Source organism: Sapajus apella, unplaced genomic scaffold (genome assembly GCF_009761245.1).
Source record: "Sapajus apella isolate SASKATOON/1434 unplaced genomic scaffold, GSC_monkey_1.0 scaffold151, whole genome shotgun sequence".
NCBI classification, from domain to species: Eukaryota; Metazoa; Chordata; class Mammalia; order Primates; family Cebidae; genus Sapajus; species Sapajus apella.
This window is the reverse complement of record NW_022437091.1, coordinates 2135844-2155805: the sequence shown is the minus strand read 5'-3', so window position 1 is coordinate 2155805 and position 19962 is coordinate 2135844. Positions and strand designations below refer to the sequence as shown.

Below are 19962 nucleotides of genomic sequence, written 5' to 3'. Positions count from 1 at the left end.
TACAGGCATGCGCCACCACGCCCAGCTAATTTTGTCTTTTTAGTAGAGAGGAGGTTTCCCCATGTTGCTCAGGCTGGTCTCAGGTGATCCGCCCACCTTAGCCTCCCAAAGTGCTGGGATTACAAATGTGAGCCACTGCGCCTGGCCTTCAATTTTTTTTTTTTAAAGTACCTATTCATGGTATAGGTTTGTTGTAGCCTTTTATTTTTATACCATGGGAAATTGTGCAAACTACATTGTTAAGTTTTCTAAAAAATGATAGTCATTTCTTCTGGTGACGTGATAAATGCAAAAACAATGTGGTTTCTTAAAAAGTATATTTTTATTAAAAAGTATAATAGGCATGGTAGCTCACACCTATAATCCCAGTACTTTGGGAGGCTAGGTGGGCAGATTGCTTGACCCCAGGAGTTTGAGACCAGCCTGGGCAACATGATGAAATCCCATCTCTACAAAAACTACAAAAAAAAAAAAAAAAAAAAAAAATTTAGCTGCACCTGTAGTCCCACCTACGCAGAATGCTAAGGTGGAAGGATCACCTGAGTCTGGTCGAGGCTGCTGTGAGATACGATCAGCCACTGCAATTCATCCAGTCTGGGTGAGAATGAGACCCTGTCTCGAAGGGGGAAAAAGAAGTATAATAATACCTACCTCATTACACCATTAAACAAAGTGGAGAAGGCTTGCATGAACCAGTGACAAAGGTATAGCTTGTACAAAGGATTCTGATTAATACAATTACAGCACCTGAGGTCCAGAAAACCAAAAAACTTCTGTTAAGTGTGTCTCTTTAACAATTCATTTTTTGATTCTCTTTTTCTCTTTCTTACAAGTCAGTTTAAACCCGAATAAAATCTTTTAATTCAAGCTTTTGTAACATGGAACTTGTACATTATTAAATAAAACATTTAGAAGTCAAGGTAAGTGTTAAAAAATCTTAGGTTTTATGACCAAAATGAGTCCTTCTTCACATTGCATCAACTGGGAAAGATACAGGATTAATCACTGGATCCATTGATTAACTTTTTTTTTTTTTTTTTTTTTGAGACGGAGTTTCACTCATGTTACCCAGGCTGGAGTGCAATGGCGCGATCTCGGCTCACCGCAACCTCCGCCTCCCGGGTTCAGGCAATTCTCCTGCCTCAGCCTCCTGAGTAGCTGGGATTACAGGCACACGCCACCATGCCCAGCTAATGTTTTGTATTTTTAGTAGAGACAGGGTTTCACCATGTTGACCAGGATGGTCTCGATCTCTTGACCTCGTGATCCACCCGCCTCGGCCTCCCAAAGTGCTGGGATTACAGGCTTGAGCCACCGCACCCGGCCTGATTAACTTTTTTTAAGTGAAAAAGATTTTTAAGTCTATGAACTTATCTCACTATGACCTGTAATGTTTTTCAAACTGTATAAGAGCATTTATATCTTAGGGTATACTATATGTCTATTGAAAAAAATAAAATGGCATATCTTTAAAAATAATTATAGTGAAGTCATTTTGATACACTCAGTTTTGCCTTTCCTCTCTTGATTTTGAAATTTGGTACTTTGCTTGGTTCCAGTTTGTGAAACACATTTCATTTGGGTAACCTCTAGTCTCTCCAGCTGCGCTTAAAGCCACAGAGAGGTTTTCTACCTTCAGTACCCATTTTAAGACCATGTCTGATAATTGCTAAGTAAATGTCAGCTAGCTGACTTCCTGCCTGACCTGCCTTGGCCTGTTTCCTGTGCTCTTTAGCATCTCCACTAGAGGGCAGGCCGGGCTGGTGAGGAGAGAAGGAAAGGAGCGTTTTCATTCTCTTGCTAACGTTGTGCTCCTCTCCTCTAACCGCAGCCCCCCAGCCTGGTGACCACACAGAGCTCCTGGGACAGTTCCATTTTTGGAAGTGGCTGATGCTCATACATGTGTTTAAACATTGCCTTGTAGCATTCTCTGTGTTGATGGAAGTGGAGAGTGTGCTAATTTACCTAGGGACTTAAAATGTGTTGACTAGAAAGCAACTAAGTAATTGTGGGATATTCTAATACTCTCATGTCTTGTGTCCGTAAGAACCAGATTTTTCTGCATGTAGGGTAGGGGCTACAGATGTAATACAAGTAAATACCCTTTGATGGCCTGGATGGTGGCTCACACCTGTAAGCCCAACACTTTGGGAGGCTGAGGCAGATGGATTCCTTGAAACCAGGAGTTCAAGACCAGCCTGGGCAACATAGTGAGCCCCCATCTCTACCAAAAAAAAAAAAAAAAAAAAAAAAAATTAGCCAGGCATGGTGGTGGCTTGCACCTGTAGCTACTTGGGGGGCTGAGGCAGGAGGATCATTTGAGTCCAGGAATTTGAGGCTGTAGTGAGCTGTGATCATGCTACTCCATTACAGCCTGGGCAACAAAGCAAGACTGTATCTCAAAAAATGAAAACACCAAAAAAACCCTTTAGCCCTGATTTTGAATGGAACATATCAGTATGAGCTCTTGAGGTTTTATCTTCTGTCTGTATCCACCAAAAAGATCTAGAAACAATGACCAATCCAATATCAATGAACACTCCTAGCATCCAGATTGTGGTCTTAAAATGCCGTTTCCCACCGAAAGAAGCCAGAGATTCTTAGAGAAATGGCTGATTCTAAGTTTGGGGAAGGAACTGAACAAGATGAGCATGGAACAACTTATACCAGAGAGCCAGGAAGCAAGCAGTATGTATCATGTCGAAAAGAGTCAGCTCCTTTTGGTCTAGCTTCCATGGCCAAATGTGGGACAATTTGAGCATTTAATAAGGTCAATTTAATAAATGCTAAGTATGTTTAAATCCATGAGTTCATAATGTGTAACTAACTGGTTACCTTTTCAAAGGATGATAGGAAATCGAATCATTATTTTTAAGATGGTGAAGGTAATTAAGCAGTTATCTTGCTGTTCCTATATAAAGGATACCACAGGATAATGAAATAGAAGTGTCAATTTTATAAAATTATTGTGACTGTTATGACAACTCAGACATGGCTGTTTTGCAATCCCTAGTGAGTTAATGCATCTAGACACTGAACATCTGGTTCTGGATTCTTCAATGGCTAAATTGAAGGAAAGGAAAGGAACAGAGGGAGAATCTGTAGACTGATAGAGACTTAAAAGACATATGAAAATTTTTAGAAAATGGGAGCAAAGCTAAACTATAATGTTTAAGGATCTACATTTAGGTGATCAAACGATAAAAAAATGGAAAGAAGTGATTATTACCCACCACAGTATATCTACTATGGCAGGAAGGGGTGGCTGTGATAGAGATGGGCAACCAGTTGGGGCAGGGCAGGGTTGGTGTCTGGCAAAGTTCTGTTTCTTTCCCTGGGTGGGGTTCCAAAGGTGTTCACTTCATGATAGTTTATTCAGCCATATCTTTGTTTTATATGGTTTTCTGTATCTGTGTTTTATTTTTAAACAAAATGATTAATTGTAATGTGTTAACTATATTTTATCAGTTATCTGGAGCTGAAGGGCATGCAGCCCAATTTTATTCTAATTAATAAAAATCCAATCCTTTTTTTTTTTTTTGAGATAGAGTCTCAGAATTCTGTCACCCAGGCTGGAGTGCAGTGGCGCGATCTTGGCTCACTGAAACCTTCACCTCCTAGGTTCAAGCAATGCTCCTGCCTCAGCCTCCCGAGTAGCTGGGACTACAGGCATAGGCCACTATGCCTGGCTAATTTTTGTATTTTTAGTAGAGATGGGGTTTCACCATATTGGGCAGACTGGTCTCGAACTCCTGACCTTGTGATCCACCTGCCTCAGCCTCCCAAAGTGCTGGGATTACAGGCCTGAGCCACCGCACCCAGCTAAATAAAAATCATTTTTAAGGCTGACACTTTCTTGTTCCTGTGCATCTAGATATCAGAAAGGTGCCTGGAACCCTAGTTACCTGCCTCTTTAGGTGATCAAACGATAAAAAAATGGAAAGAAGTGATTATGGAGGGATTTATTTTTAAATCTATTTTCTTTCCCTCCTAAATTTTATTTACATTGCTTATGTTCCTCTCAAACTGTAGAGTCAGCAATATGTAATATACGCTTGCAGGGCCTACTCTAATCATTATAAAGTGGAAAGGTCATGATGGCTAGCATGTATTAAATGGTTATTCAGTGCCAGGTATAGTTCTGAGAGCTTTATTCCATTGACTCTTTTAATCTTCCCAACAAGACTGTAAGGTGTAGGCATTTCCATTTTACAGCTGAAGCATCTGAGAGGCAGTTCTGGCTCGAGTCTACTATGTGCTTAATACCTGTGCTATGCTGCTTCTGATGGTATTCAGTTATCACATGCTATTTATGAAGCTAAGTATTTGGCTGTGTTTTATTATTATTTTTTTAACTTTCAAATTTTATTTATTTATTTGTTCTGAGATGGGGGTCTCACTCTGTTGCCCAGGCTGGAGTGCAGTGGCGTGATCTCAGCTCACTGTAACCTCTGCCTTCTAGGTTGAAGTGATTTTTCTGCCTCAGCCTCCCAAGGGGCTGGGATTGCAGGCATATGCCACCAGGCCAGGCTGATTTTTGTATTTTTAGTAGAGATGGGGTTTCACCATGTTGGCCTGGCTGGTCTCAAACTCCTGACCTCAGGTGATCTGCCTACCTCAGCCTTCCAAAGTATGAGCCACCGTGGCTGGCAGCTGTGTTTTAAAGTACAATATACTCCATTGCTAACTTTCTTCTAACCTCTGTTCCACTATAACCTTTAGATTTTTACACGTTCTAGCTAGTCACTGGCATTTCCTATGAGAACATTTGGTGTTTCCTCTTCCAGTTTTTTCCTTTAAGGGAGTTCCCAATAATTCCATTTTACTGTTGAAGTTTGTTCTCTTTTTCTGGGTAAAGACTTCCATCCTACCCACCTTAGTTTATACATTCACTCAGCCTGATCCAAATTGCACAGAAGTTATCCTAAGCTGATGCCACTGACTCATGTGGGACCATTGCATAGTCTTTTCCTGATTACTTTCCAAAGTTGATTTCAGATGAGTTTAGGCTAAGACCTTGCTACTCAAACTGTAGTCCCCAGGCCGGCAGCTTAAGCATCACCCAGGAGCTTGTAAGACAGACAAAGTCTCCAGGCTACCACAGACTTGCTGAGTGACAATCTGCATTTTAACAACATCCCCAGGTGATTCAAAGGCACTTTAAAATTTGAGAAACATGGAATAGGTGACTTCTTTTTTTCTTTTTCTTTTTTTTTTTTTTTGAGATGGAGTCTTGCTCTGCCACCTAGGCTGGAGTGCAATAGCATGATCTTGGCTCACTGCAGCCTCTGCCTCCCAGGTTCAGGTGAATCTCCAGCCTCAGCCTCCCGAGTAGCTAGAATTACATGCACCTTCCATCATGCCTGGCTAATTTTTGTATTTTTGTAGAGAGTGGTTTCACCATGTTGGCCAGGCTGGACTTGAACTCCTGACCTCAGGTGATCTGCCCACCTCGGCCTCCCGAAGTGCTGGGATTACAGGCATGAACTACTGTGCCCGGCAGAATAGGTGACTTCTAAGGTCCTTGCAGTTCTAGATGGCTATACTACCATGAAAGACATATCTGTGCAGTTATCACTTTAACCCTGAGCTCTATTGTTTACTAACTGTGAAGCTTTGGACAAATTACTTGACCTCTCTGTGCCTTTGTTACTTCATCTGTAAAATGGTACCTCCCCCAAAGGGTTGTTATGTACATGCTTAGAACAGTGCCTGGTACACGGAAGGTGCCACAGAAGTGTTAGCTGTCCTAATATTGAACATATTTCTGTGAATACAATTTGACCCCCAGTAAGTCAGGCAGGGGGAAAAACAAATTTGAGAACTGACAATGAAGCCACTTCACTGGTGAATGGGGTTGTAGAGGCTTCTGCAATCTAAGTGGGAGATCAGGAATTTTGGGCTTGGGGGCTACACTGAGCAGCTTGCTGAGGCCCTCACCTTTTTTTAAGACGTCAGGATATAGAGTGGATAGTGCCTTCTCCCAGCAGTTTCTAGTCTGTGACCCAGTGCTAGAGCTGCCTGTAAAACAGATCTTTGATTGTGCTGGGCTGTGCTTCCAGGGGCCGGAAGAAGATTGTGAGATTGGTGTTAGAGGGAAGACTGTGAAGATAGATGGGAAATGAAAACAGCACAAATCTTGTGTAAAATAGATAAGCATCTCTTATTATTGTACAGTCTTTGTGGGAAGGTCTGTGGCACACAGAAGATCTTAGTTAATATCAAATTGCTCATATTTTCTGCAAGCCTGGTGGCTTCCCTATTCCCAGAAATGGATGCTATGTTTTCTTGCTAGACTACGGCCTCAGGTCACATTTTGTGCACACGTCTCTCTAGGGCCTCAAGCTCAGCCAACACCTCTTTGGGCAGATCCTGGTTGACCTGCTCTGTCAGGTAGCTCCGAATGTCACGAACCTCCTGTTCCCAGAAGTCCTTGGGGAGGGAGAACAGCTGAGTGGTGTCTATAGCTCCGAGGCCACTGAGATCCAAGGCTCCTTCCTTTGGCACCAGCCCAATGGGTGTCTCTCGGGCACTGTCCTCCCCTTCTAACCGCCGGCATATCCAGTCTAGCACCCGAGCATTCTCCCCAAAGCCTGGCCACAGGAAGCGGCCTGCCTCGTCACGCCGGAACCAGTTGACATGGAAGATACGAGGCAGCCGGACCCCCTTGCGACCCTCCATGCTCAGCCAGTGTTCCAGGTAGCGCCCGAAGTTGTAGCCAAAAAAGGGCCGCATGGCAAATGGGTCGTGCATGATGATCTTCCCTAGGGAGGGGAGCAGGATGGGTAAGGAATCTTCCTCCTCACTGGGGAAGGGAAGGGCACCCTACATCCAGTTGGAGGAAGCTGTGAAAGGCTAATGGTTCTGGAATATCATCAGGGATGGGGAAAAGATAGAGGTGGGAAGAGGTTGGGCCATATTAGACTCCAGGGGTGGACAAAAGGAAGGTCTGGCTCAGGGAGGGAGAGATGAGGTGCTGTGTGCACACAGAGGAGAGAGAGGAATGGGGTAGGTGCTCACCTTTGTGTTCTGCTGCAGCAGTGGACTCAGAGCGCATGGCACTGCCCACAAATACCCCATGACGCCAGTTGAAGGCCTCGTATACCAGGGGTACCCCTAGATCACCAATGAACAGTCACAGGCAGTCCTTTCCTTTGGACCCTCGCTCCAGCCCTTCTGGTGAGCTTGATTGATACTCTCTCTCTCCTAGGACCTTGGCTATCCCATTTTCAAACCCTTTTCCTCCTTCCAGGTTTGCATTCACCAGGGGAGAACTCTGGAGACAGACAGCTAAAGGTGAAATCCTGGCTGAGGCTCTGGATCAGAGGGAGGTAGGCCCTAATACAGAGATAGCCCTTTTGCCAAGAACATGGAGCTCACATGTTGTTTACCTTTGGGTCTGCGGCCACCAAAGATGATGGCATCAATGGGGACACCCTCTGGGGCCTCCCAGGCTGGGTCCATGATGGGGCACTGGCGAGCTGGGGCACAAAATCGAGAGTTGGGATGTGCACAGGGCTCCTTGTCACCTGGCAGAAGAAATACAAACACTATTGTTTCCAAGGTCATGTCAACCTCCAACATATACATATATGGGCACACATTCTTGCTTTTTTTTTTTTCCCCCTCATCAGCTGCCTAGAACCTTTTGCAATAAGGAGCAGAGAGAAGGGAGCCAGGACATCTCCAAAAGCTCAGGTTATTTAGCCACGAAGGTGCTGCCAGCTGAGCTATGTGAGAAAAGAGTGGGAGAGAAATTGGGGTTTGGCGGTGCACTAATGTTTATGCTATGCTACAGGCACTTGGCATTGACCAGGGCTCAAGGGAATGGGGTTAGATATGGGCATAAGTTTATAATAATTTTTCCCCCAGACACTATTTCCTTATTTGTGAGATTATTATTTACATAAATACCCAAGCCTAAAGCAAAAACTAAGAATGTCAGCTCAGTACTTCAGACAACCAACAAACTGGGGAAGACAGGCTCTCCTAAGTTATCAAAATGGAAACAGGAATTTATTTTATTTTATTGTTTTGAGATGGAGTCTCACTCTGTTGCCCAGGCTGGAGTGCAGTGGCACAATCTTGGCTCACTGCAATCTCTGCCTCTCAGATTTAACCAATTCTTCTGCCTCAGCCTCCCAAGTAGCTGGGATTACAGGCACCCGACACCACACTTGGCTGATTTTTTTTTGTATTTTTAGTGAAGATGGCATTTCACCATGTTGGCCAGGCTGGTTTCAAAATCCTGACCTTAGGTGATCCACCCACCTCAGCCTCCTAAAGTGCTAGGATTACAGGTGTGAGACACCATGATTTTATTTTATTTTATTAATTAACTCTTTATTTTTGACACAGAGTCTCGCACTGTCACCCATGCTGGAGTGCACTGGCACAATCTTGTCTTACTACAACCTCTGCTTCCTGGGATCAAACGATTCTCCTGCCTCGCCTCCTGAGTAGCTGGGATTACAGCCGTGAACCACCATGCCTAGCTAATTTTTGTATTTTTAGTAGAGACGGGGTTTCCCCATGTAGGCCAGACTAGTCTCGAACTCCTAACCTCAGGTGATGTACCCGCCTCGGCCTCCCAGTGTTGGGATTACAGGTGTGAGCCACTGCGCCCAGACAGGAATTGATTTTAAAACTAAAAAAATGCTGATGATTTCCCCAGCCTGCTTAGACCCTGATGAAGTGATAGGGCCTGAAGAACACAGACAGGGATATCACATGGGTAGGCATAACCTCAGGAGCCCAGGTCACACTTGGCACCTTCAGATGTCCTGGAGAGCGTTTGGGACTAAGTCAGTGGCACATGTATGAAGCACCACTGTGGGGCCCCCGAGTGGTCATCGCGCCTTCTCTGCTGGAGGTCGCTGGTCAGACCTGGGGGGTAGGAAAACCATGGAGCCAAAATCCCCACCTTCTCCCATACCCCAGTTTCTGCCTCCCCTCACAGATAAGAGCCATCTTTCATCAGTACCCAGTGCAGGACCCTAACACAGGGTATTATTCTGGGAATTGAAGCTGGGTGCAAGATGCCCTAGTCATTCAGAATCTGGTGATGATGAAAGGGTTGGGGAACTAGTCTGTGGGGAAAAATTAAAGTTTCTTGGATTTCTCAGTTGGGTGGGAAGTCTGAGGGGGGCTTAATGATGGTGTCAGAGAAAATAAAGGGTGATTAGATGAGGCAAGGAGGGTGACTGCTAGGCCAGCCTAGCGAATCTGAATATAGGCTGTAGTGACCACAAGGCCACCCTCCCCTCCCATGCTCTTCTTTGCTCCCCCGCCCTTGGTGTCTGGACTGCCTGACTGCAGATGGCCATGGAAAGAATGCTGAAGGTCCAGAGTGCAGGGCTGAGGGAGAGGTGGGACTCCCAGGCACCCAGGGTAATGACAGGATTCAGAAACTGGCTTCTGGGAAAGACTCAAGCACTGACCTAATTTTGTTTGTAGGAAGGATTGGGGTGAATGCTTTGGAGGAACAGGGGAAGGGTAAGGGTAACAATACTAACATTTAGACAGTGGTTACTACACAGGGGGAGCCAAGTGGCAGGAAGAGAGTCGGAGCAGAGGAGGCAGGTTTCCTTTCTTCCTAATGGGTCAAACTTTATGGATTGTGCTTGGAGCCCAATACCTTCTGCAACAATTTCCAAAAGTCCTTCCTTTTTCTTTCATTAAAAAAGTCCAGCCTGTATTTATTATTGAGAATTTACTAGGTATTTGTCAGTGTGTTAAACCCTTTCTATGCACTATTTAAGCCTCCGACAATCTCATCAGATAGCTACTATCATAACTACCCTCATTCAACTGATGTGGAAACTAAAGCTTAGGGAATTGAACAACTTAGCCAGATCACAAAACCAGTGACTGGTGGAGTTGGGACATGAACTGACATTTTGCCTGGGACTGGAAACTGCAAATGTTCATGACTTCCGGTGCCTCCTGGCAGTCCTGGAAGATTGCTGGAGGTTGTGGAGAAGGCTTTTCCACCATTAGGGTGCTGAGCCCTGGAGGCTGTGCCAGAACTTCCCCACCACACATACCAGGTTTCCAGGGTTTGCCCAGCCAGGAGGTCACAGTAACACCAGGTGAAAGAGGCTGGTCGATGCCCTCCCAGTACACGCCGCCATCGCTGGTTTCAGCCACATTGGTAAAAAGAGTGTTACTCTGGATTGTAGCCATGGCGTTGGGATTGGTGGTAGCAGAAGTACCAGGGGCAACCCCAAAGAAGCCGTTCTCAGGGTTGATGGCCCGGAGTCGACCTTTTAGGAGAAGTGAAAGAAAGGAAGGACCAAACAAGGAAAAATTGAGATGTAAGACCAACGAAGGTCCTGCTCCACCCCACCCTGTCCTGAGATGGACCCAAGATCTGATGAGGAAAGGCTATCTCTAGGGTGGCTGTGCTGCCAGAGGAATGGGGCAGGGTTGGCTCTTCAGGAAAAGTTCTCACTCACAAAGTTACTGTGAACACTGGAGAAGAGACCCCGAGGCTCTGACAAGAGCCAGAACTAAGAGTTTGATCCGAGGGTCCCTCACCTTCACTGTCAAACCTCATCCAAGCAATGTCATCCCCCACACACTCCACTTTCCAGCCTGGCAGTGCGGGCCGCATCATGGCCAGGTTGGTCTTGCCACAGGCACTGGGAAAGGCAGCTGCCACATAGTGCTTCTTCCCTGCAGGGTTGGTGATGCCCAGGATCTGCACATTGAGGAGAGAGGGAATAGGAAAGAGGTCATCAAAGGTGAGGGCATGGTCTGCATGGGGAAGGACAACTAGAGTTTAACAGGGAGAACCGATGTTTATTCGCTACATAGGTGATTGCACTGCCATCAGGCCTGGGGTAGTAGCAGGGGAAGCCCCAACATTCAGCAGCCTGGGGCCAAAGCTTTGGGCCTTCAAGTGGAGTCCCTGTCCACCAGCCTGGCACCTGGCAAGAGGGAGGTGAGGCTAAGGCAGACTGGCCAGGCCCCACCCCTGCCCCATCCCCGGCAGCTGCCCTGCTCCTCACCAGGCCCTCACCAGCATGTGCTCTGCCAGCCAGCCCTCATCCCGGGCCAGCCGAGAGGCGATGCGCAGGGCAAAGCACTTCTTGCCCAGCAGGGAGTTGCCACCATAGCCGCTGCCGAAGGAGACGATCTCCCGCTGGTCGGGCACGTGGCCAATCAGGGTTTTCTCTGGGTTGCACGGCCACTGGCTCACTGGCTCCCCTGGGGACAATGGGGTCATGGGGCAGCTGGCAGTGGCATCAGGAACAGGAGTGTCAGGGGTTGGCAGAGGAGACACTTGGGAGCAGTGGCAGCACCAAGAGGTGGCTGAAGCCCCTGACCTCATAATAGCCATCAGCTTCCATGCTCCTATTCTTGGACATGGACTTTTCTCAATCTTGTGCAAAGTCCTCTGCAAACACAGCTTCACCCCCGCCGGGGATGCTGCTCTGGATCTTGGGAATTAGGCTGCCAGAGAGGACAGGTTCTTAGGGTCTGTGGAGAGCTAAGATTTGGGATTTCCTCCAAGTGTAAGAAGGCCTCCGTGTCCTCCCTGGGGCAGAGCAGGTGCTTACCTTGTCCTGTCAGGGGCTGGCCCACGGAGTGCAGACACTTGACAAAGTCACCATCTCCCAGGGCCTGAAGCACAGGTGTCCCCAGTCGGGTCATAATACGCATGCTTGCCACCACATAGGCTGAGTCAGTGAGCTGTACCCCAATGCGGGACAGTGGGGAGCCCACAGGACCCATGCTGAATGGAAGCACATACATGGTGCGGCCTGTGGAGGAAAGCATCCCCTGGATGAAGGGTTCCAAACCTGTTCATATCTTCCATGCCCCTGCCACTGTGTCCCTGTCCTGGTTACCCTGCATGCAGCCTGGAAACCTCTCATCCACAGCTCGCTGGAAATCAGCTGGGGACATCCAGTTGCCCAGCTGCCCACGGGCCCCGCCAGCTGGGAGAGGTACTGTGTCCCGCTGAGAAGGAGTTACAATCACCGTCTTGCTCTCTACTCGTGCCACGTCCTTGGGGTCTGTGCGGGCCAGCCAGCTGGGGGAGAGGGGATAGTTAGGAAAATGATGGCCAGCAGCTTTCCTTTGTCCCTAGACCCAATTTTTCAAGTACAACTTTGACTCCAGGTCTTCTGTTGGTCTTATTTTTCCCCATCCAATCACATCTCAGTCCCTTCCTCCAGGCTTTGTCCCATCTAAGGGGTGTTCCCCAACGTCCCAGCCCTCTGGAGGTCTCTGCCCTTGGCAAAAGCTCCCTCAACTGGTGAGAGAGAGAGAGAGAGAGAGAGAGAGAGAGAGAGAGAGAGAGAAAAGCAAAGGATCTTATTTGTATCAGCTTCTTCATTTAACATTAAGATACAAGCCAGGTAGGCGTGGTGGCTAATGCCTGTAATTCCAGTTTTTTGGGAGGCTGAGGTGGGTGGATCACTTGAGGTCAGGAGTCTGAGACCAGCCTGGCCAACATGGTGAAACCTTGTCTCTAGTAAAAATACAAAAATTCAGGAGGCTGAGGCAGGAGAATTGCCTGAACCCAGGAGGCGGAGGTTGCGGTGAGCCGAGATCGCGCCATTGCACTCCAGCCTGGGTAACAAGAGCGAAACTCCGTCTCAAAAAAAAAAAAAAAAAAAATACAAAAATTAGCGGGGCATGGTGGTGCATGCCTGTAATCCCACCTATTCACAAGGCTGAGGCAGGAGAATTGCTTGAACCTGGGAGGCAGAAGTTGCAGTGAGCCAAGATCGCGCCACTGCACTCCATCCTGGACGATAAAGCGAGACTCCATCTCAAAAAAAAAAACAACAAAAAACAAAAAACAAATCCCAGTTTCTGAGTCTGTTTCCCCCAAAGCTTTCATTCTTGTTCATTCCATTGGGATGGTCTAGTTAAGTTGATTTTGCTTTGGTGAACCCAAAGTGGCCTGAGAGCACCTATCTTGCAGGTTGTGGAGCCCAAGGCTTACCAGTTATCGTACTTGGGGAGCTTTCGGATGAGGCCGTGCTGCTCCAGCAGGGTCAGTGTGGCAGTATTCTCAGCCTCAGTTCCATCACAGATGTGGATGCCCTCTGGTTGGCACAGGCGGGCACTGTGTTCTACAAAATCTCGAATGCCGGCAGGAAGCTGGCCCAGATCTCCACTAAGTACTCGCAGGGTCTGGATGCTACGGCATAATGGCCAACCCAAGGGGCTCAGCCCATGCCAGCTATGCCTGCAGGAGAAACAGGGAGGCCATGAGCTGGCTGCTGTTATGAAGGGTGGATAAGGCAGGTGGTGGGGAGACAGAAAGCTTGGGCTGCTGCACCCTGCTAAAACATGTCTGTGTGCAGGGACCATGAAGAGCAGGGTGCAGTTGGTGTGTGGGATCTGTTCAGGACACACGTATCTTGTAGCCTTTATGAGGCTTAAGGAGGGTGTCTCCTGGTCAGCGAGGGACAGACATGGCCAAATGAGCAAAAAAGGCACACGTCTGGCTGTGTAGAAGTGTCTATGCAGGCCTGCTGATGTTGCTGCACGTGTAGCCCATACCCATGTTTAACTCTCTAATCAATGTTTAGAAATGAGTAGGGGCCTTTGCCACAAGTGTCAAGAAGCTAGGCCCAGGTGACAACTTCATATGTCTGGTGTTTGAAGCCTCATCCATTTTATTTCCATTTTCAAGTATCGTTTTTTTATGAGTTAAAATGGCAGCTGTTTTTATTTTTCCTTTTGGTGTGTATGCTGTAAGACTATGAAAGCCCCAAGCAAAGATCCCAGTCTTTGAGGTTGTATAACATCTTTCCAGTGCCAGGTTTCTAGATGTGGGCTCTCACACAGAGAATAGGTGACTGGATGCTGAGCTTCCAAGACCTGGATCTGCTGCTGCCCATTTGGACCAACAATGATTGCATAAAATGTTGCTCTCAGGTAAGTATTTTTGAACTGTGCGGAAGGTTGACCATTGGGGAATGAGTGTCACTGGCTGGGGTTCATGAGCTTAATTCTCAGGAGGTCAGTGTCCTGTTGTCTGTCCTCTCATGGCCCTGGGAGGGAGGGAAGCAAGGTCTGCACCGATTGGCCTGGACCCAAGGTGGAGTAAGCTCAAGAGAGCAAAGGCCATGAGAGGGATGTTACTCTCCTCCTCTACCAAGGCTTCACCCATCAGAAACTGCCCCTCACACCCAGGACCGCGTGACCCCGTGCTTCCCTTGGCTCTCCTTCCTAGAGGTCATATGCCTAGAGAGCCTTGGTGTTGGTGGGAGGGTGGAACAGCAGCCTGCCAGCAACTCAGACTCAGAGGGTGTTAGCCTGAGGAAGAGAGAAAACTCAGAGCATGGATGTGGATGCGGGAGCTTGAGTCTGGCTGGGCTAGAGGCTGGGATTTTCCCACCAAAGCAGGATAGATGATCACTGTGGCCCAGGGGCAGGGGAGAGGGCTACTGGGCCCTGGGTCTGTTCCTGCTTCAGAGGGAAGTTCTCCCTGAGCATTAATTTTCAAGATACACAGTCTTGGCCGGGCATGGTGGCTCACGCCTGTAATCCCAGCACTTTGGGAGGTCGAGGTAGGCGGATCATTTGAGGTCAGGAGTTCAAGACCAGCCTGGCCAACATGGTGAAACCCTGTCTCTGTAAAAACAAAACAAAACAACAACAACAAAAAAGACACACAGTCTCGAGGAGAGCCTCTCTGCAGCTGGAGCCTGGCTCAGGTTATCTCTTGTGAAGCCCCCACACCCTCCTCCAGGCCCCTAAGTGGGACCTTTCCTCCAGAGACCACCCACAAGGCCTAGTCAAGTGGAACGGGCTGTGGGAGGGATGTGGGTCATTTCCGACTCTGGGACAAAAGCCAAGGAGAAGATAAGTCTCAGAGAACAGAAAGGAGGCTAAGAGGACGAGCAGATAAGCAGGAGGAGCCTTGGGGCTCCAGGTCTGGACAGAGGAAGAAGCCAAGCTATGTAAGAAATGTACTGGGACCTGGGTTCCACCACAAGGCAAGGTGGCGCCCACCTCCCACCTTGCTTGCCTCCCTCCCCTGGCCCCAGGTCCCTCGGGCTGCGCTGGACTTCCGCCAGGTTCCAGTCCTTCCAGTCCGGGAATGGATGTTTAACCTTCCACCTTCTTTTGGGGCTCTGAGCTCAGTCTCCTGGGGCTCACGTACCCTTGTCTCCAGGGCCCTGAAGCCTCTGGAAGCACCCTGGGGCGCGGGCTGGGAGCCCGTTAGAGGTCCGAGGGAGGTATCTGGGAAGGAAAGAAGGATTTGCGGAGACCCGGCTCAGCAGAGAAGAGAGAGGAAGGGGAGGAAGTTCTGAGAGTGGCAGACAGGGACCGCGCGGTCGGAGGCGAGCGAGGCAGAGAAGAGGTGCGGGCGGAAACGAGGAGCGCCGGCCGGCTGCCCTCCTGAGAGACGCACGTTGCTGGAGGCCGGACCACAGCAGTCGCCCCCGCCCGCCTCCGCCTAGGATGGGAAAGCTGGCGGAGGCTGAGAGCAGGAGAGCGCCACTGTCAGCCCCGAGGGGGCGAGCGCGGCGGAAGGTGCGGGTGGGCCCCGGGCAGGGGGTCACTCACCGCAGGCCGGGGCGGTACAAAGCGGCCATGGCACCTGCGGGGTAGCCACGGAACCAAGCGGAGCCGGGGAGGTACGGAAGGCGGGGAAGGAGGGAGCGCGACGAAGCGAACCACAGCCGAGGCTGGCGGGAGGAGCTTATAAAGGAGGCGGGCAGCCCGGGGGCGGAACCCGGCGGGGCCGGCGCGAGTTTCCCTCCGCCCTGCCGGCAGGCCGGCTCCCTCGGCCCCGGCGGGGCTCCAGCCGCAGGACAGCCCAGCCGCCGCCCCAACCCCTGTCTCCCATCCGCCAAACCCACATCTCCCATTGGAGGACTGGGTCCGCTCTTCGGCCCCCGACTTCGAGACCCCGCCCCCATGCTCCACCGCCCTCCCCGCCGCACATGATGTAACTTTGAGGACTCTTGCTCTCGGGAGAGACACTAGGTGGCAAACAAGCTAGGGATGAGGGGCGAGGCCAGGGGCGGGAACCCACAGGGGCCAGACGTCTAGAAGTTAGGGGGTTGGGCATTGCCTTTCCAGTTCCTCCTGGGGACCCGACACCCTGAGCCTCGGGCCTTTCTGTAGTCCAAGTCCCCAGTGCTAAGGTCTACTTAGTCCCCAACTCCTAAATCCCCGTTTCTCCTCCTGAACAGGGCTCCTTTCTGCCTTACCATGAAATGGAGGCTCTCCATCCCTGGGTCTCTTCGTTGGTCTTCTGATCTGGTCATCTCCCCCCCCCCCCCCCGCCATGGAGTCTTGCCTGTCACCCAGATTGGAGTGCAGTGGCACGATCTCAGCTCACTGCAACCTTCGCCTCCCGGGTTCAAGCGATTCTCCTGCCTCAGCCCCCCAAGTAGCTGGGATTACAGGCACCAGCTACCACACTGGCTTAATTTTTGAGATGGAGTTTCACGATGTTGGCTAGGCTGGTCTCGAACTCCTGACCTCGTGATCTGCTCGTCTTGGCCTACTAAAGTGCTGGGATTACAGGCGTGAGTCACCGCACCCGGCCTGGTCATTCTTTCTCTACACAATCCAATGAGGAAACACATCTGCCCACCCAACTACCACCATAAAGTCCTCAGGTGATTTCTCAAGCTATATCTCCATTCGGACATCTCTCGCCAACCTGAGACCACTGGATAGCACCCACAATGCTACCTAGCACCTCAAATTCAGCATATGTATGATGGGTGTCTGCTCAGCATCCACTCCGCCTTTCTGGTAATAGCACCCTGATTTTCTTTTCGGGAACCTCAGTCTGTATTGTCATGTGGGTCTGACATCACCGCTTCTGGGGGTAGGCTTGCAGTTTGGCCAACTTTTGTATTCCTCACTCTCACTCTGGCCACAGCAATCAGGGATGTTCAAGGATGGGCATGAGATCCCTCTCCAGGACTTTTTCTGAAAACTTTGGAAGTGAGCTCTCTTTTTTGTAGGTTGCTGAGCTGGTAGAATATAAGCCTGGAACTGTTGGGTCTTAGCTTGGCACTGCAAAGCAGGAATCTGTCTGAGACAGAAGCCAGCCTAGAGGAAGCAGAGCAGGGAGATGGAGAGCAATGGATTACTGATTTCAGTTATAGGAATCGATGCATTTCTTTTCTTGCTCAAGCTAATTTTAATTGGAGTTCTGCCATTGTCAATAGAAACAATCTTGATTCTCAGATTTCTTGGAGTTCTATGCTGGAACATATTGGGATAAGGAGAGCTGGTCTCCAGCCATAGGCTTACTGCTGGTCCCCGTCTCTTACCCCTCAGGCTCCAGCCTACACTCACCCTCAGGTATATGTATTTAGATCTCTTTCCCCCCAGTCTGTAGATCCAAACTCTGTCCATACTTACCCAGCTTCAAACGGATGCCTTTTGGCCAAACTTTGGACTTAAAGGTGCCACACTGGTGGCAGCATGGTGCACCTGAAGGTCATCATCTTCTCCATAATCCTGTACCTGCTTTCATGGTTTCCTACCTCAGCAAATGGCACCATCATCTGGCCAATTGCCCCAGAGGGAATCAGCCTAGACTATTCTTATCCTCCACAGCCAATCAGATGCCAGGACCTTTGGATTTGTACTTCTCAATTAGCCCTTAAGTCTGTAACAATCCCCATGGCCACTGCCTTAGTTCAGGGCTTATCTCTTACCTGGCTTCAGGTGATAGCTTCTAAGACACTTCTTGGACTCCTGCCTCTCCAAACACCAACCCCTCTCCCTATCAAGCCACTCCCCACACTGTGCATGCAAATCCACCATGGAGATTTAAGAGAGAAGAATAATGTTTATGGTATGGACAGTAGGTGCCAGGCTCTGTGTCAGCAACTCTGCATGCATAATCTCATTCCATTTCACAACTATATTTTATAGATGTGGACACTGAGGCTTAAAGAGTCATTTGTTCAAAGTCACACAACCAGTTAGCAGGAGAAATGGTATCTGAATCCAAGTCTTTCTGACTCTAATCACCAAGTCCCCCTGCTCATTGCAAATCCTATACTGTCCCCTCGATTTACCATTAAAAATTAGATCATATCACTCTTAGGCTTAAAATCTCTTCAAGGCGGTCGGGCGCGGTGGCTCAAGCCTGTAATCCCAGCACTGTGGGAGGCCGAGGCAGGTGGATCACGAGGTCAAGAGATCGAGACCATCCTGGTCAACATGGTGAAACCCCATCTCTACCAAAAATACAAAAAATTAGCTGGGCATGGTGGCGCATGCCTGTAATCCCAGCGACTCAGGAGGCTGGGGCAGAAGAATTGCCTGAACCCGGGAGGCGGAGGTTGTGGTGAGCCGAGATTGCGCCATTGCACTCTAGCCTGGGTAACAAGAGCGAAACTCCGTCTCAAAAAAAAACAAAAAAAACCCAAAAATCTCTTCAAGGCTCATTCCATCACATGGTATCTGATGTCCTTCATACTTCATAATTTATCTACTGTTGTCACCCCTGCACCCCCACTTACCTCCTTTTCTCCTATCAGAAGTTTCCAGAGCACTTCTGTGAACTTTTTTTGCCCATCTGCACTCAAACACACATGAGCCTTTTCTGTTCATCCCTTAGAATGAACATCTATTTCATCTGTGTTGGTTCTATCCCATGTATATGCCTATATTTTTATACTTATCACACTTTACTATACTGTAGTTATTTTTGTATGTCTGTAATCCTCCCTAGAGTGAGGATTTCAATCTTGTTTTTCTCCTAGCTCCTAGCAGTACCTGGCCTGTAGGGCTGAGGGCCCCACAGGGTCGTGGGGTGAGCCTTATGCTGTGCTGAGGTGCAGAATTCAAGAAATAAAGAGACAGGACACAGAAGTAAAAAGAAAATGCAGCTGGGCTCAAGGGGCCATGCCACCTATGAGTGGAGTCAGGCAAGGCCCCGAATGTCCAGAAACATAAGTATTTATTGTGTATAGGTTAGGGGGCAGGGCAGTGAGTGAAATCATCTTTAAGGATAGTGATAGGGTCATGAGCAATAAAACATGGGGTCCACCCCCATTAGGTCACCTAGGCCAGGAGGTGAACAGTGTGCAGCAAGGGGCCCATTCCCACGAAGGCAAGGGCCGTGTGCAGTAAGGGGTCCACCCCCATTAGGTCACTGAGGCTTGAAAGTGGGCCGTGCGCAGTGAAGAGGGCGCAGTGTGCAATACTTCTAGCTATAGGCAAACTACTTCTAAGAAGATTTATAGGAGGATGCTTTAAGTCACATAGCAGTGACAGAGCTGTCAAGGTTACTGCCACCTTCCGGCAGCTTCCAATGTGTTTTATGGGAAGATGCTTTTCAAGCAGCACAGTAGCAAGAGCTGATAAAGTTCACAGTCACCAAGGTGGATTGCTGTTCTGAGGGCAGCCTTCCACAAGAACTTGAGCAAGGTCCTACAACTCCTTTATCAGGAGGAGCCCTAACTGTGCCAGGGTTCTGCTTAGCTCTCATTCCTCGGTGCCTATATGGGGGGTTACCCACACTGACCTAGAATAGGCACTTAATAAAAATTGGTTGAATAAAAGAATGAATGAGTGCCACGTTTCCGAATCCTTCTTTCCCACCATTAATTCCTTCTCTGGCTTTAGGCAGACTGAGCAAGGGGATCATGTGTGGATTTCCTTGAACACGCTTCTCTTTAGTTCCCGGCTGGGGGAGCCTGACCCATCAGCTGGCCCCATGTCCAAGGAGTACCACCAGGGGGCAGAGTGTGACCAGCCTTGCCCTGATCTACATTGTACTCCCAGGGGCCTCTGGGTTCATCCTGGAAGTCTCACAGCCCCTAAGTTGTGGATGCTGTAGTGTGCAGCCCAGATTCCCCCTTCAGGATCATGGCGCTCATTGTTCGAGCTGCTGAGTGTTGGCTGCTAATGGCTCACAGCTGAATACTGCCTTGAGCACTATTTGTAGCCGAAGGAAGCGGTCTCAACAAATGCAATGCCTGTTTCCTGGGGGCAGTATGTATCCAA

The 19962-nt window shown here is 48.9% G+C and overlaps 1 protein-coding gene and 1 long non-coding RNA gene across 3 annotated transcripts; both read right to left on the bottom strand.

The window, feature by feature from the left end:
- Positions 1-921: 921 nt before the first annotated feature.
- LOC116541489 lies at positions 922-2186 on the bottom strand. The gene is made up of 2 exons (XR_004264831.1): positions 1335-2186; positions 922-1022 (listed from the first exon to the last, which is right to left on the bottom strand). It is a non-coding gene; the product is annotated as an uncharacterized LOC116541489 (long non-coding RNA).
- A 3953-nt stretch (positions 2187-6139) lies between these two features.
- On the bottom strand, positions 6140-15901 carry PCK2 (phosphoenolpyruvate carboxykinase 2, mitochondrial). Of its 2 annotated transcripts, none has more exons than XM_032265701.1 (10): positions 15541-15822; positions 12962-13207; positions 11856-12040; positions 11565-11768; positions 11024-11211; positions 10540-10702; positions 10047-10265; positions 7392-7529; positions 7021-7116; positions 6140-6764 (listed from the first exon to the last, which is right to left on the bottom strand). In XM_032265701.1, exons 1-10 carry the CDS (start codon positions 15567-15569, stop codon positions 6310-6312), a joined length of 1923 nt encoding a protein of 640 aa, XP_032121592.1. In that variant the 5' UTR covers positions 15570-15822; the 3' UTR covers positions 6140-6309. The 2 variants fall into 2 exon arrangements, with proteins under 2 accessions (XP_032121592.1, XP_032121593.1); XM_032265702.1 differs by lacking the exon at positions 15541-15822 and adding an exon at positions 15837-15901 and having other exon boundaries at positions 6153-6764.
- Positions 15902-19962: the final 4061 nt, after the last annotated feature.

Excerpts from the sequence above, each read along its gene's own strand:
- PCK2 (XM_032265701.1), bottom strand. The coding sequence starts at position 15,569 with ATGGCCGCTTTGTACCGCCCCGGCCTGCG. Across the intron at positions 13,208-15,540 it reads TTGTACCGCCCCGGCCTGCG|GCATAGCTGGCATGGGCTGA; the intron begins GTGAGTGACCCC and ends TTTCTCCTGCAG. Across the intron at positions 6,765-7,020 it reads TGCTGCAGCAGAACACAAAG|GGAAGATCATCATGCACGAC; the intron begins GTGAGCACCTAC and ends TCCCCTCCCTAG.